This window comes from Pagrus pagrus (assembly GCF_965226575.1).
Source record: "Pagrus pagrus genome assembly, chromosome: 14".
NCBI lineage: Eukaryota > Metazoa > Chordata > Actinopteri > Spariformes > Sparidae > Pagrus > Pagrus pagrus.
The window spans coordinates 5,781,579-5,794,819 of record NC_140198.1 but is presented as its reverse complement, the minus strand read 5'-3'; the positions used below and the strand labels follow the sequence as shown (position 1 = coordinate 5,794,819).

Here is a 13,241-nt window from a genome sequence, read left to right as displayed (position 1 = left end):
TGCTGACACAATCTCTGAACAAAGTACTGAAACTTTTGAATGAGGCAGAGTTTCCCTCCCTCTGATAGGATCACTGGGGCCAGCAGTGTGTCAGTTACACTTTTGACTAATCACCAGAAGCCACACTTTGACTCACACACACACACACACACACACACACACACACACACACACACACACACACACACACACTCTTAAGCACTTGGCTCTCTCTCTCACACACACACACACACACACACAAACACACACACACACACACACACACACACACACACACACACACACACACACACTGCAACCCTGCTCATGCAACGCTCCCTGGGGCGTTACAGAGGGGCTTAATGGAGAGCTTAAAGTGTCCTCTGCCCACCCTATGTGCCTGTGCAGTCTCTTGGTGATTGTTCCACTTTTTATAAATTACATTTTGTAGCCTTCAGTGTTGCCGAATCCCACCACATTTCTTTTTTTGTGGCTGTGTTTATTTTGCAGCTGCTCTGATGTCCTAGCTAGCGCAGGAGAAAAACATTGTGGAACAGAGCCAGTGTCCTTGAAATGCAGAGAATGACAATAGTGCATTAAATTTGAGCAAGATTGGAGGGAAGGATGACGTAGAGACAGAAAGAAGGCATCTCTTACACAAGAACTCACAGTGCGGCGACATGTTTATACCCTGGTCATTGTTAAGTGACTGAGTGGGGCCCTTGACATGCTCACTTTTCTTTTATTAAATGAGAATATAGATTAGAAGAACATGATATGCCAGCCTGTACCCATTTTACTCTCCCCACACACTGAAGCTTGCATACTGTCCCTGTATGACTGTATCCCGTTTCTGTCTCTCTTATTTCATGTTTCCACTGATGTCTCCAGGATTATGTCAACAACCAGGTAGGACAGAATACAAAACAAAACATTTCAATCTATTTCTGCTCCATTCTTTCACATCCATCAGGGTTTTATGTTTCTGTTGATGACTGGTGTGTATGTGTGTGTGTGTGTGTGTGTGTGTGTGTGTGTGAGTCACTCCTTGTGCAGGCACCTGTTGTTTAGAAACGGGCTGTGTTGGGAAAAGCGAGTAATTTTGGGGCTGCCACACACGCATATGTGACACTGTGGGTGGCAGATAGGAAGGGGGCTAACTGAAATAAACAGATGCATGCTGGGAACGACAACTGACTGTCTAACACATGGAGGACGAGGTGTTTTTGTTCTGACACTTAAACATGACGGGACAGAGACAGACTTGAGAAGGTTTGTTGTGAAGATTCTCAGTCATCCAGGTCGTGGTATATCTCAACTGGACTTGTGGCTGTGACTCAGACTTGTCTGTGATTTTTTTGTTTGGTTTTATGATTTGTGCAACACCAGAACCATTATCCCTCTGATCATCTAGTGTACTGCTGGTGGTTTGGTGACACATAGTGGAAACAGTTTATTTCTCACACCGGCACCGACGGAAAGTCTGAAGTTTTGTAGCTGACGAAATATTTCTGGAGCTTCACGTCAAAACAGAGCTACAGAATTCTCCTAAAACAACTGAGGTGTCTCGGGACTTGTTTTCAAAACGGGGGGGAAAAAAACCACATAAAACGGCTCCATACATCTCGCCCGGTGAAAACAGAGTCTCTCGAAGCCTTGAGATCCCACATTGATCAAAGATGCCTCATTCACAACCTTTTTATAGCCAACATCATCACTGTATAGCTGCTAATTTCAAAACAGTGGTGCACAAGCTCAACTACGCATCAAGGGTGTAAATAACGTCTTTTTTAAATAAAATTTGGGCTCTCAGTGCTTCTGGAGTTTCGGATTACACTGAGCTGTATGGAGCCATTTTATGTTTGTCTTTTTTGGTTGTTTCTTACGTTTTAGAACAAGTTCCCATCCACTTCAGCTGTTTAGGAAAATGCTGCAACGTTGTGCAGCTCCAGAAATGCTTTGCGGACTACAAAACTTCCCCCAACTTTCCATTAGATTATGTCTGAGTTTTCATTTTTGGGTTCACTGTTCCTTTAAGTTAATTCAAATTTAAAGAATGTAGACAAAAAATAAACAAAAGTATTGTGACAAATACTCCCAGTTTCTCATCCTGCTGTGTGCCAGACCTTTCGTGTGAAGAGAGATCAAACTTTTCCCAAACTGAGTACATTCAGCACTGAAAACATGTTGCTGTCAAATGGCAACATCTGTTCGATGATCATCCTTTGAATATATTTCTGAATGTTAGCAGGCTGAGACAAATCTGCAAAATTATTCACAAGAAGTTTGCTCAAACACAATCTCTGACATAGAGACGTAGACAGAAAGTCGCTGATGTGGGGACGAAGATTTGTTTTTCTTATGCTTTAAGACCTAATTGATTGAGTAATTTAGACATTCCCTCTCTGTCTAATTAATAAACTAACGGAGCAAATATCTGATTGCAGCAGCAAAATGCATTTAGAAAGTCATAAAGAACCCTCCATCGCACAGTCACTGTTACTTTGCTTTACTTTTTCCAGTGTATCTCAGGGGATTGCCCATTTGTGATGATATAATGGTAATGACTGGATGTTAGACAAGTTATAAATGTACATTGTTCTCTCTCTCTCACACACACACAGACGCTCAAAGAGAACTGTTTTTCTGGCATTGGATCAGAGGATGTTGTTTAGAGGCCTTATTAAACCATAATGACATCAGTAATCCATTATCACTGGTGTAGGCTCGTGTCTGGCGTCTCTCTCCCCTTATTAATGGCTCGCCCTGGAGTGAATTAAGTTCCTGAAGCTATGAATTGAGAGGAGTCCAAAAAAAAAAAAACAACGATGCAAAAATAGGAAGAAAATGTGGCATCTCTTGTGTCTTCAGCAGAGATTAAAGAACAATAAAGCCTCGACTTACAAATCACAGTAATGAGTAGACCCATTGGATGTTTCTCCTCTTTATTTTTCAAAGGCTTAGAAAGACAAACCGCTGATTAGTTCAAGATTTATATTTATTATTTTATTTAACTTCTTTTATTCGCTCCGATGACCCTGGTTGTGATTGATTCTTATTGATCCAGAAACCTGATTCCTCTTCCAGCGAGGCGGGAGACTGAAGATCCTGTGCATTCTCTCACTACCATAACAGACCTCTGGGATTCACTAATGACTGAGATTCAGACCACACACACACACACACACACACACACACGTGCTGCACAGAAGCAGACACACAACAACACGCACGTGCACACAGAAAGTCATTTCATTGAGACATCAGATGCCTCACCGGGTTACTCCCTTTGTCTCACTGGACAACCCCACATACATAGATGAACCCATCACCTCTTAGGGGGAAACCTGCTGTAAGGGGCTTTTACAGCCATGCTACTCCACGGCACCCCCAGGATCATTAATTTAACATGAGGCGGGTTCAGCCATCTGCACAGGATAGTTCGGGGTGCACAACACTGGAATAAAAACCAGCAAAGAGTGATGTTCATGCTGTCTGGGTAATCCAGAGTTTAACACACTGGTAGTCAACATTTTGTGCCCCAGTTGAATAAGGACACACAGATGCTTACACACTGCGTGCAGCCCTCGGTTGCTAGATTCGCCGTGTGGAAATATTTCAGAGCGTGAAGCGGCATCCTCTCTGCTGTTTTGAAGCAATCCGGCGTCGGTACACACCGGAAAACACCACGTCTTCTGCAACGTCTGTGGTTAGCTATCTTCCTGTTACAAGGCAAAACGTCTGACGTCTGCCTCTTGCTTCCTCCCTCCTACAAACTACATTTGTTTCTTCCTCTCTGGCTAACTGGGCTCACACACGAGCAAAGCCTGCATCAATAACATTAAGCAACAACCACCAATGAACGTCTGATGAAATAACTTCAGGCAGAGCAGGAGGTTGGTGAGGTTGGTGCGGTTGGTGAGGCAAGATTTCTAAAAGTATACACTCTTTTCAGTGCAGACAGGTCCTGCTTTATTTGACGTGTTTAATCACTTCTGGAAATCGCTGCACACAGGAAACAACAAATCACATCTTCACACCAAACTTGTTCCTTAAGTGCCCCACAGACAGTTTGGCCTCAACCGTCGACGGTTACGTTTCTATTTATATTCATTCCCTCTGTTCCCACCATGCACTAAAAATAGGATCGTTCAGAAGAGGGATGCTGTGCACTGCCGGGGTTTTACACGCTAGTTTAATAGTTGACTTCTCTAACCATAAGTTGGTGCTGTGGCCGGTCGCACCAGAAGCCAGAACCCCCGTATTTACAACATTTGAGGCAGTGTTTTCTCACCACTGTCGCCAAGTGCTTGCTCATGGAGGAATGCTGGGTCTCTGTAAATTAAAGAGTTTGGTTTAGACCTGCTCTAATTGAAAAGTGTCGTCAGATAACTTTTGTTGTGATCCGGTGTTATATAAATTAAACGGACTTGACTTGAGCTGTGACACTTTTGCCTCATTTATTAAGCCTCGCCCTCTTTTATAACACTTTGGGAACCTCTGCAGTATCTCATCAAAGGAAACAGAGGCATGTACACAGTTATGTAACCCTGCATAATAGCGGCTGCAGTGGTAGGTTTGTACTATTTTTCAAAAACCAGCTGGTGTCACACATAATTGGTAATAAGTATTGTAACAACACCACTGATGGAGAACTGCGAAAGCAAGCTGGAATCTTTCCTGAAGTCCTCAGGACAATAAATGCTTACGGGCAATTTATTTAGCATGGACCTGTGTGGAGGTGGTATCATTCATCTGCTGAGGAACATGCAGTCCATTGAACGCTCCTGAATGGCCTTTATAAATGAGGCTGTTTCGTCAAGTTCGGTCTCCAAGGTCTAAATGAACCCAAGAATTTTGCTACTTTTGCTTGAAAGCATTCTTGAAACCAGATATAAAGGCATACTTGGTCTTGTGTGCTTTGTAAAGCATTTTGGACACTTCAAAGCCAAAATAGAGATTATACACTGACTCCACATTTATATGACACCCATTTATTTTCAGCGAGCCATTAGCAACGACTGTACCGTCATGTCGCTGTCCTCGGTGGTATCATATTAGCTCAGTTTGATGACCGTGAGCTCGTCATGCAGTGTCATTACTCAAGTTACTCTTAGCATCGCCGCTTACAATCAGGTTAAATCTCAGGTTGCGTTCATCATCCAGTCGGCAAGTCATCTGTGTGACTCATGCGACTGCTTTGTCATAACTGTGTCAACCTGGTGTAATGGAGTCATGCAAAAAATGACTCTGCCATCATCTTCCAACCTCTCTGAGGGTTTGAAGGTCGTTCAGATGGGAAAGATGCACTTTGCTTAGTTTCATCAGATAATTCTGGATAATTTGACTAAGGTTCCTCCCTACTGCTCCATTTTGCAGATACAGTTTGTTCTTCTCATCCTCTGTATGTTAAAAAATGTGGTAAAACAGTGAACATGTTGGAGAAGTCTGTGGAGCACAAGCCACTGTAGTGGTTTGTTGAGAAAAAGTCAATTTCCTGCGTTGATTGTGTTGGAATGAGCTCACTGGCGTTGGTCGGTTTTATAGAGTTTTGCTTGGCATCATGTAACGATGAAGCTGTTAACATTCCCGTAATAATCCTGGCTTCGTTTTCATTGTTATTAGTGTGTGTGCGTGCACGCTTTTGAAAAGCTGCGTGTCTGTAAAACGGCACATGTGCTGTGCGTGTTCTCAGTGTTTGGGTGTGTCTGGACTTTTAGTACTTTTTCATTTTAGTGCTTTTCAGCTGTGTGTTTTTAAATACAGATACATGCAGTACGGAGGTTCACGTACGTCCGTCTGGCTGTTCATCACCTACCCTGCACTTCTGCAGAGCTTAAACACTCAGGGCTGCTTGTGTTTTAAAGCCCCTCGCTGCTTTAATACATCCAGTCCTTCCCTGAGCTCATCTGGACTCATTCTATCAGAATGCAGGTGGGGCCAGCTAAAACCCCCAAGGGTCTCGAGCCAGCTCTGCCACTGCAGGACCAAGCAGGGCCCCAGGGAGGGACGGGGAGCCAGGAAGAAGGGGGGAGGAGGAGAATTTTAAGAAGGGCCGTGAGAACAAAAGATTGTAGAAAATGGTGCAACTGTGAGGAAGCCTTTGTCATGAAAGCTTGGTATTGAAAGATTATTATTTTATTGGATAATTGACCTAGATATCAAATGCAACACATGTCAAGTAAGTTGGGTGATTGTTTAACTGTTACAAGTAATCAGCTGATTGACTCGTTGACCTGTTGTAATCAGGAAATTCCTGCAACAGGAGTGGACGGCAGTTGGCAGTAATGACGGAGCTACTTTCACAAGAAACACGGTTTCTAACAGAAACTTAGAGTGATTAGAACAAATGGTCAGATGATGTGGTGTCATGACCTACAAAGCCAGAGATTGATATGAATTAGCAGCTTAATTGTTGTTTTCCCGTCCAAAGTATGGAAATCAGTGTTGATGGAGTCAGTTAAAATGTTTTGATAAAAGCAAAATGAAGCAATGAAAATGAAAACGACTTGGCCGATAAATCATTATATACATGAAGCATGAGACTTAAACACCACTCAAGCTTCTTCTTCATTGACGAGACATAAAACTAAAACTACTCCCTACTACCACAAAAAAAAACCTATCGACATTCAGGTGACTCAGCAGCTGCAGAAAGAAAAGCGAGTCTTTGCAATCCCACTGTATTATGATCTAGAGTTTCGACCTTTGTCAAACGTCCGCTCCCCTTTTCCTGTTTTTCCTTTCACTCTCCGATGTCTAGTGAGGCAGAGAAGGCACGAGCATAACCTTTTTATAAAAAAAAAAATCAAAGAGGAGTGGAAGGAGGACGGGAGTGAGTAAGGCAGGGTGAAGGAGGAAGTGAGAGAAATAGAAGACGAGAGAACGGGAAGCAAAGTTACAATAAAATTGAGCGAGGATGAAAAAAATGATGGAACCATTCTGGAAGTGGAAGTAAATTACATATGTCTTTGAAGGCGCGATAAGGAATCAAGGATAATGAAAAGATGGATACATACTGTAGGTATGAGGAGCTGTGAAGGGACCGAGAGTGGCTGAGATGGAGATGAGGGGTTGAAGGAGGAGAAAGGGAAGGTGAAATGAAGTCTGGAAGATAATGGGGGTTGACAGGTAATGAAAAAAATGAGTGGGTGTGCAGCAGTAGGGGTTGAGCGAGGCACGGGGGATGGAGGGGTGGGGCAGGAAGGTGAAGGTTGTGGGAAGGTCAGATGAGGATTTAATAGGAGGTGGGAAGGATGGGGTGAGAGAGGCAGGGTCAAGAGAGGGTTAAGACAAGAGGCGAGGGAGGGAGGTCGGAGGATGAGGAAGAGGGGTGGTGGATCTAAGTAGGGTTAATTGTACCTGCAAGTAACACGTGACAATATTTTCACTTCTGACTGTCAGTGAGGTAGACAAATGGATAAGTTCTCCACAGCTGCAACCTTTTTGAGGGTTAATTTTCTTTTCTTATAAATTATTTTTTTGGTCCTTTTTCATGGTACCTGGAAAAAAATGGATTCAAAGTTGCTACGTCACACACCGTCTACGTCTGTCTACTGCGGTGGAGGACAAACAAAAAACACTGAAAAAGCTCGATCAGATAACTGGCAACTGGCAAAAACAACCCAAAAAGACCAAAATATTTTTCAGGCAAACAGCTGGCAGGGTCTAGTACAACGATCATGCGCCAATCAATGACTTGTTTACTTCCTCAAATTGTGACTCAGGCTCAAAATACTCAGCTCAGTGTTGGACCGATGCCTTCAAACAACCAACGAAACCACAGACCTCAGTCGCCCAGCAGGGCTCCAGCACATTCATCGTCCATGCCACAGCACATAGTCAAACACTTTCACATGGCTGTAAATTATCCTAAAATGACTAACAGGTGATGTATTTTAACACGCACTGACATCTTTCTTGTCTCGTGTCCATTCTAAGAATAATGGAGGATTTGCACAACGTTTCTTTCAGTCCTGATGTGCATGAGTGTGTGAAGAGTAGAGTACGCTGGGCAGCACAGTGTACCAGTGGGGCACTATCTGCGGCTGTTATTGCTGCTAATTTTAGGGATTACATCAGCAGCACTAAGATGATGTTGAACTACCTCTCTATATTCCTCTTTGCTGCTCCTCTCCTCCTCCACCCTCTCTCCTCCACTTCTTCCCTCCCTGCTATTTCCCTTCCCTCTAACCTTGTTTTTCATCCTCTGCCTAGTAATATTTTATGTTTTTCAGTGAAAGATGCACACATACAGACGCTGTGTTTTGCACTGATATTGATGCACTTTGGTCTATTTTTCCTGCTCTTCTGTCTGTCGTTTCTCTTAAATTGAAATCACTCTTTATAAGCTGAAGACGACAGAAGACCCAAAGGCTATAAAATCCAATCCAGATCCTTTCCCTAATTTTGAAAAGTTCCTGGAGAGCTGGCGTGAGCTGAAAGATGTCTGCAGTTCATGTTTTTGCACAATCAAGAGATCAGGAACAAAATATCCTAACAGTGCTACTCGTTGGGCGTTGGTGCTCCATAAGAAAACACAACCTATATCCAGAAGAAAACAAGGCCTCCACTCTTCCTGCCTTACCTCTCCTTCACCTCGTGATATCCTGCTGACAGACCCTCTCCCTTCTCCTCACCCCGCCCCCCACTTTCCTTCAGTGAAATCTAAATCCACTCACTCAACTTCTTTTTTTATCTCTTGTGCGCTTGTCTCTCACTCACTCACTATCTTCTCCTTCACTTGCACTGGTCCTGCTGAGCCTCTGTTATTTCTTACTCTGTATGACGACCTGCAGACAGGAAGTCAATGAATAAGTGGTCATTGGTTTGTTTATACATGGTAGCTTCACTGTGGTTGAAGGTCAGAAACATGGATGACTGATTGAAGAGTGTGATTGCAATGTATTTTTCACCCTTGGCAGTTTTTTGTCTGATTTCTTTGCTGCCAGTTTTATTTCTTTTCGCATCTCCAGCTCTTCTGCTCTTGAGTCCGTCTCTCTCTGTGGGGACCGGTCGGAAAGGGAAGGGCTGATTTAAATGGCAGGAATTCCTGTCTTGTCCTTCAGACGGACACACACAAACACACACAGCGAGCGTGTACGCGCACAAACACAAACGATCAGAGGGCTGCGGTCAGCACGTTCACATAGTTGCGTCTGAACGTGCGTCGCTGTATGTTTTTGTGTGAGCAGGACTCGTTGCTCTTTGTGCGCTCGTCTACTGTACACAGGAAACCGTCAGATTATATAAGGCATTAAACGCAGCACAGAGACTTACTTGTCTACTCCCTGCAGTGAGGTGACATTATAATGAAGGCGGGGAGTCGTGTAGTTTTTTAAAATCATCTTTCTCACTCGTCTTCAACGACAGAAAGGCAACGAAGGAACAATAATACGTCCACATAAACCTCTTTGAGTTTATTCAGCTCCACGTGGAAATAAATGGACAATATTGTTTATTTTACAAAAAAGACGAAGATTCCAAAGCAGTTAATGTAACTCGCTTTGCATGCGCCCTAAAATGCTGTGGTAGGTATTTACTGCTTGCCAGTTCAGCTATCTTTTGTTTGTGTTCATTGCGAATGAAATTCAACTGCTTCTGCACACAGATGGATACGATTAAGGTGCTTTTTTTTTTTACTCGCTTCAGAAATAATGCGCTGTCTGAATTGTAGAAATGAAGCAATTAGCCAGTGTTTGGAACATCTGCAACGATTTTCATTCGTTTCAAGTAATTGTCTGAGCAAATTGGGCAAAATCTCCACTGCTACCAGCTTCTCAAATGAGAGGTTTTGCTGTTTTGTCTGTAAAACATTGGATATTACACTGTAAGAGCAATCAGTAATGAAAATAATTGCTAGATGCGTCGCCTTGACAATTTTCTACATTCACACAACACTTGAAACCAGAGATTCAAACCAACATGCTGTCCGATGCCATAATCAAGTCTCACGTTGATGATATTAAAAGATTTGTGATGCGCCAAAGCAGCACTGGATTATATCTCCCCTCTCATTAGTTGTGTTAAGGAAGAGGCACAGTGTCTCTTTGACTCTGGACTGTCCGTGGAAATCAGTGTACGGCCACACGACAGACTCAGCACTTCTCTTCCTCCGTGTTCATGTGTGCGTGTAGCTACAGGGGCTTCAGTCAGCTGACCCTTTTTAATTAGCCTGGCAGAACTGATTAGCTTTGAGCAGTAGCCACACACGCACACACACACACACGAACACAGAGTGTTGTTGTCCACTTTGTGCAAGCATGTGAGGGTGTACAGATTAATGCGTGTGTGTTGTCCCAGAGGGGTAGTTGTCCCAGCAGCACCAGGCCGAGTGACAAAAGAGAGACAGGACCCCCTCAGAAATCACTGAGCCATGTCACGCCTCACTGAGCAGTACAGGCAAAACACACACACACACACACACACACACACACACACACACACACACACACACACACACACACACACACACACACATACTTTCACTGTCTAGTCTAGCCTGACGTGTGTGAGTATGTCTGTCTGACAGCTTGCCATTGGACCAGTCACATTTCCTGTTGAGTTTGTCATGTTTTCCAAAAAAAAAGTTCTTCACACACGTCTCTTCATTTCTCTCTCTCTCACTCATTCTGTCTCTTTCTTTTCATTTTCTTACTTTTCTCCCGAGTCATCGTTCGAGTCTCTCGACTCTTCTCTTGTCTGTAATCGCCTGACCTAGCCCGGCGCATGCTCACAAACGGCCCCAGCCGCAGACAGGCTGTGCCAGGAAGTGTTTCCTGTGTGACGTGTGTCCCGCTGTGAGTTTCGCAGACAGATCCCACATCTGAGTTTTACAGTAAACGGCCGTCTGAGGCACGTTATGCAGACGAGCGAGTTTCAGATTGACCCGAAAATCAGGGCCGTTGCAGACGCCTGTCTCCTCTGTACTGAATGTTTTGAAACCACGTCAGGGTGCCCCGCTGCAGCTTACTGCACAGAAATGGGTTCATAATGAGTTTAATACTTACTATCTCTTGTGACAGTTTGACTGTAATTCCCTTCCATCCTTCTCTCACTGGAAATTCATTTAGATAAATGCTTCTAAACTGCTGATGGTAAAGAGATTTTCTTTATCTGGTATTTATTAGTGTCACAGTGACGCCATCCTTTCTTTTCTTTTGTATCTTTTCATCTCTTCTATATTTGAATTTCATCATTTCACATTCTGGCTCTTTGTCTGAGGTAATGTATTCTATCTGCGCTATTGTCTACCAGTGAGCCACATCTTCAACCGGTTGGCAGGAGTCATGAAACACTTGGACTTATGCCTCCCTGGCGGCAACAGCAGTGGCCGGAGGCATTATGTTTTTCTTTTTGTCTGTCCATACGTAAGTCCCACTCTTGTGAATGCAGTATCTCAAGAACACCTTGAGGGAATTTCTTCAAATTTGGCACAAACGTCCACTTGTACTGATTAAAATTCGGTGTTGGAAAGTCAAAGGTCAAAGTCAATTTTTTGGCCATTTCTCAACAGTTAATATGATAATTCTGACAATTTTACACAGATGTCTAATAGGATAAAATGATTTAGTTATGACAGTTTGTATCCAAAAAGTTAAAGGTAACTTTACTGTGACATCATAATATTCTGCAAAAAAAATGTCCTGAGGCATAAAACTGCAAGGCAGCAATTCTAGTTGAATTTAGCTGCACCTTTGGTCGGTGCTAGGTCGTGTTGTGATGTCCTCTTTGCGATCCTTTTGTAGCCTCCCCAAAAACAAGAAAATATTGCCACCACGTGAAATATAGAAACTCATCAGTGTGCAACAGAGATTAAAGAGACTCTTTAAAACAGGATGGTCTGAATGATTAATGTGTTTCATCAATCATTGATCAAGAAGAGCAAAACATCGCTCGTATGAATAAAGTTTGGCTTTGTAACTTAATTAATGGTCATTTATAAATCACTGTACTCTCTTAATATTTGATACAACAATTAGTTTGGTGTTCAGACCAATCAAAAGTCCAATGCTGGACTTCTGTGCAGCTTTTTCCTGCAGACCTGCAGGGGCTTAACAGAAAATGCTCCAAACTTGTTTGCATTCGTGTGTGTGTGTGTCTGAGTGTGCGCGTTTATTAGGGCTGGGGCTTTGACAGCAGGGCAGGGGAATGATGTAGTGCTGCGCACACTAGTATGCGAAAGGGAAAAGACTGCAGTTAGCACACACTACACACACAGTCTCAGCCACGGTCTTATGAGACACACATACCTAATTTCATCCCCTTTTTTTTAATCTCTCCATCTATATATCCATCTATATCTATCCATCTGTCTACATAGCGTATCTATTTCCGTCTCTCTCCCTCTCCCCGTCTCTCTTGTGTACATAACACTCCTCTGAAGGCAGGGCTCCATGTGCTTGCATCTGATTGGCTGCGGAGTAAAAAGATGATGTCATTCTTAGTTGGTAGGTGCGTATCATTTCACATACACACACATTCACACGAAAGAGGGGAGAGAATTGAGGGTAGAGATCCTGGTTCATAGCAGCAAGCAGATAGATTGAAAATGGGAGCACAGAAAGAGACGGATAGATGGACGGCTGATAAAAACGAGAGGAGATCCTCAAAGAGGAGTGGGGCTGAAAGAGACAATGATTGATGCCGGTACAGATACTGAGAAAGGAATAAAGGAAGTAGCTAATTTGAGGCAAAAATTATGCAGGCAGGGATTGCAAAAAAAGGAAAGGGGGGGCAGAAAGGACGATGGGGAGGCAGAGGGGGGGAGGTCAGGGAGAGAGAACGGGAGAGGGTGAGAAACATCCTCCCCTCTCAGAAGCGTCTGGTAATAAGAGCTCGCATCTCTCCTCTGCTGGAGGAGAATCAGCCGTCCGAACAAGCAGACAGCTTCTATTGTCTCTGCTTTCAGTTCCTCCCCTCCCCTCGCTCTCATCTTTTTCTTCAATGCCACAAACAGAAGAGAGCAGGAGCAGCAGAAGAAAGAGGAAACCAAAAATACAATTATTTCATTATTTAAATTATTTTAATCTTCGCTAAAGACCTATTTTTTTTTTTCGTTCACACGTGTGCAACTTAAACTCTTTCACCTCTTCAGTTGGCAAAGCAGAACGTGCAGTTGCTGCATTAAACCAGTTAATGATTACATTTTATACAGAAGTTGTTATGATGGATGCTTTTAAAGGGACCAATAAAGTACTATAACTACCTTTTGAGAGTAAATCGTACAGTATTTTTAGTTAACGCACTTAAATGGGCTAGAA

General features: G+C 43.2%; 1 protein-coding gene across 7 annotated transcripts in view; it reads left to right on the top strand.

The window, feature by feature from the left end:
- rapgef6 (Rap guanine nucleotide exchange factor (GEF) 6) overlaps positions 1 to 13,241 on the top strand; it is a 153,325-nt gene that overhangs the window by 61,302 nt on the left and 78,782 nt on the right. For all 7 annotated transcript variants that reach the window (XM_084374413.1, XM_084374416.1, XM_084374415.1 and 4 more), the window contains one exon: positions 871 to 888. In XM_084374413.1, coding sequence (XP_084230539.1) covers positions 871 to 888 — 18 coding nt within the window. The remainder of the gene's footprint in view (positions 1 to 870; positions 889 to 13,241) is intronic.